The sequence below is a fragment of the Trichoplax adhaerens genome, genomic scaffold (assembly GCF_000150275.1).
Source record: "Trichoplax adhaerens TRIADscaffold_134 genomic scaffold, whole genome shotgun sequence".
Classification (NCBI taxonomy): Eukaryota; Metazoa; Placozoa; class Uniplacotomia; order Trichoplacea; family Trichoplacidae; genus Trichoplax; species Trichoplax adhaerens.
In genome coordinates this window covers 4,654-8,160 of record NW_002061065.1, presented here as the reverse complement: position 1 = coordinate 8,160, position 3,507 = coordinate 4,654, and the positions used below count along the sequence as shown (strand labels likewise).

The following is a 3,507-nucleotide window of genomic DNA, read 5'->3' as shown; positions in this document are numbered from 1 at the left end:
TTTTTCACCATCACATGAGCTCATCTAANATACTGAAACGAATAATCAGCTTGATATAAAGCAACTGAAATTACTCGCGGAAGAACAGAAATAAATGCTTCAAAATAGCTTTGTGTTATACGACATTACGAAATAAATAACTAGCACTAAAATAAGTCGGATATTAACTCCATACTGTACTGTATGTACATCATGTGTTGCTCACCCTTAACCATCCTAAACTATATAGTATGTGTTCGTCATTTGGATCAATTATAATTTCATAGTTCTATCGTCAGTATGCAATCATAGATACAATTTACATTTAGTAAGAAATTCTAATTTAGCCTCCAGTAGACAGACCATTAAGAATTCACCACGACGATCTGGTCACACCGGCTAATTTGCCAGAATCTGCAAGCTCGCGAAACTTAATCCTCGAAATACCGTACTGTCTAACAAGTCCGCGAGGTCTTCCAGTAAGGTTGCATCTGTTGCGAATCCTGGTAATGCTAGAGTCCCGAGGAAACTTGTTATGTAATACTTCTTTGGCATAGTTAGTAATTTCCTTTGGTAAAATAGCAGATTTTGCGATAGTTTTCCATCTTAATCTTTCACCTTCAAACTTATCGAATAGGGCTCGTCTCTTCTTATCACGTCGCATCCATTTATTACACATCATTGAGCTGGAGGAAAAATTTCTTAACATGTTACCACGAGCAAAGGAAAGTGTGGCATCGTTTAATAACTGTAGAGTTCCTGATAAACAAGAAAGAAATACAGTACCAGAGTTAACGTCGTATTCAATGAAATGCTTAGGTCATTACTTTATGATTGCGAAAGCAGCTTCCTAAATGCCTACCTTTAACCCTTGATATAGCGGAAAACATCTTGAAAAATATGTGTCCTCCGCAAATTACAGCTATGGTCTCTTGGTGGTCAGTCTACACGTACATTACTTTAAATAGAAAGCACAGTACACTACTGTACAGTACACAATACTGTACTGTACTGTATACAATATACAGTACTACAGTACAGTACAGTGTACAGTGTACAGTACATTCAGTGATTTGACGATACTGTAGTGTACAGTACAGTACTGTACTGTACTACAGTACCATGGACACTGTCCCTGTGTACTGTACCGTACACGCTGAAGAACTGAAACCACTGCCATGAGTACGAATATAATTGAATGTGTAAAACAGTTGTCGTGAATGAAGACTGCTCAACGTTTAGAACACTTTGTTTATTGTATCGCGTAAGGATTTTATTCGATATCTGTTTTTACTCATTTTGCAGACCTTTCATCCTTCAACACTATGCAACAGTATCAATATCAGACGGATTGGAGCTAGTTAAGTAAATCGGTCTAGTACACATGCTCAAATCCCAAGATAACTCGAAATATAGTTATTGGTCACTGGCTTAACCAGCACGCCATTCCGTAAGAATAGGATTTTCTGATCATTATAATACTGTATTACTTGGTATTGTACTCAGCACAAAGCACGCACTCATACCTATGACTCATTACTCAGTCGGCAGAAAAAAGAAATAGTAAATTCACTGAAGAGAAATCTACCTGATGATACTTTGATTAGATTTGCAGTTGATAAAATATTTCACTGATTTATAATGAGTGGAGTTTACTCCAATCTTACACGATGATTTATACGCTTATTTATAAATTTCTTGCAAGGTGTCGCTATGTTTGTGACGAGAAAAGAATGATGTACTATAGCATAATGAGATCGAAAACAATTTATTAATATGCGCTCTAAACCTAGAAACAATGTAGATACTGCGCTTTGATACAGTTTACCGTTTTACATGTTAATAATATTTATGGTTGAATGTTTATACAAGTTACTAAAGACAAGTTATTAACCAATACTGGCGAAGCTCGAACGCTATAAGGTAAAACAAATGCAATCGTTGCTAAAGGTCTACTACTACAACTTATAACGCCATGTTAATTAGCTCAGAGTGGTCTTTTTTAACTTTGATCGTCTCCATTATCATTTCCATTATCAGCCTTTACTTCTTCCTCTTCCTTTATTGTATCAGTTTCACTGCCCTTCGCGCGCTTCATGAACGATTCCGCATCCTGAAAGTGTTGTAAGCAATAATGTGCTCTTAATGTCACATATATATATATCAATATTTAACAACATTTGCATTAGAACAAGATCTACCACTGTACGGTACGATACTATTGTAATATTTTTCCTCTAGTAATATGCCCGTGTAGAGCTCGAATTTTGTAGCTCCCTTAAAACTAGAAATTTTTATAACGACCAAACTTTCCTTAAATGAATACAGTACTACGCTATCAACTTAACAAAATTAATCATCAATCAATCAATCACTACAGTATGGCAATACCATACAGTACACATAAAACCGTGACATACTGTAGACTCTTTTACTGACTGAAAATAATAAATAGTCACGAGATCTGCTCCTAGTCACGCACTCACGATTCACGAGAATGTACTCGCAAGACTGGAGCAAACAGTAGAGACTACTACTTATACAGTACTGAATGGTACAGTACAGTACTGTATGATAGACGACCAACAATGGCATCCTTTGTTTACTGCGTGCCAAATGTTTACTACTAAGAAATGCTGAGTACTTACGGCAATTGTTGCTTCCATTGTCGTTTTTCTTTTCAAGGAATGACCATTTTCTTCTTCCTTCTCATCATCATTTGCCGCTTCGTCATTATTAGGCTCGGTCTCAGTATAATTCTCTCGCTCAAGAAATTCTTTACCTTCCTGCATTTATTTACGTCCATATTAATATAAGACATCGCAGTTTTAAAGCTAATAAAGTAAGCAATCTTACAACGAATGTACCATATTCAGTGCTCAGTAGCTGCAGCGCTAACTAGATTATCATGCAAACGATACTGAGCACAGCGAAATACAAAACATATCTGAAATATGACATATTGTACAACGAATAAAAATAATGAAATTTAGACGACATTGCAGACAAATTACTAATTTGATTAAGGATCAATATTATACGAACTAGAATTCCAGTACTTGACGGATGCAACTAACGAGACATGATTTCGTCAAGGTCATCTTACCGCTAGGATACAAAACTGCTGCATTAACTATATAAACACTTATATAATACGTAGTACTGTAGTGCATGGTACAGTAATACGATTTCATTTTTGCAAGACCCTCCATTTATAAGAACTGATACGAGTTTATGAGCAGTATTATTGCAACAGAATCTTAGGCACTATTAACTAGCGTTTTTGACAGGTTAAAAGACAACAATACATTGTTAACAACACACACGTAGTGTAACGCTTTGGTATTGCACAGTCGGGTGCATTGTTGTAAATCATTCATAATTAGTAGGACTATATACGACGAAACTTGGCATCAACACATAATGAATAAAATAAATCGAATCAAAACTTGAAAGCTTTGACATACAGCTGTACAGTATAATACAGTACAGGACTTTAAAACGTGAAATCAATTTTTGTTGCACCTT

General features: G+C 35.6%; 2 protein-coding genes across 2 annotated transcripts in view; both read right to left on the bottom strand.

The window, feature by feature from the left end:
• Positions 1-352: 352 nt before the first annotated feature.
• Positions 353-643, bottom strand: TRIADDRAFT_34345 (uncharacterized protein; the record flags this gene model as incomplete). Its single annotated transcript, XM_002118490.1, has 1 exon — positions 353-643. One exon carries the CDS (start codon positions 641-643, stop codon positions 353-355), a length of 291 nt encoding a protein of 96 aa, XP_002118526.1.
• A 1,092-nt stretch (positions 644-1,735) lies between these two features.
• Positions 1,736-3,507, bottom strand: part of TRIADDRAFT_64425 (expressed hypothetical protein) — a gene marked incomplete at its 5' end in the record, with an annotated part of 3,622 nt that continues 1,850 nt past the window's right edge. Inside the window, 2 exons of the mRNA XM_002118489.1 lie at positions 1,736-2,092; positions 2,628-2,765. Of these exons, the coding sequence (XP_002118525.1) occupies positions 1,982-2,092; positions 2,628-2,765 (249 nt within the window). The 3' untranslated portion in view covers positions 1,736-1,981. The remainder of the gene's footprint in view (positions 2,093-2,627; positions 2,766-3,507) is intronic.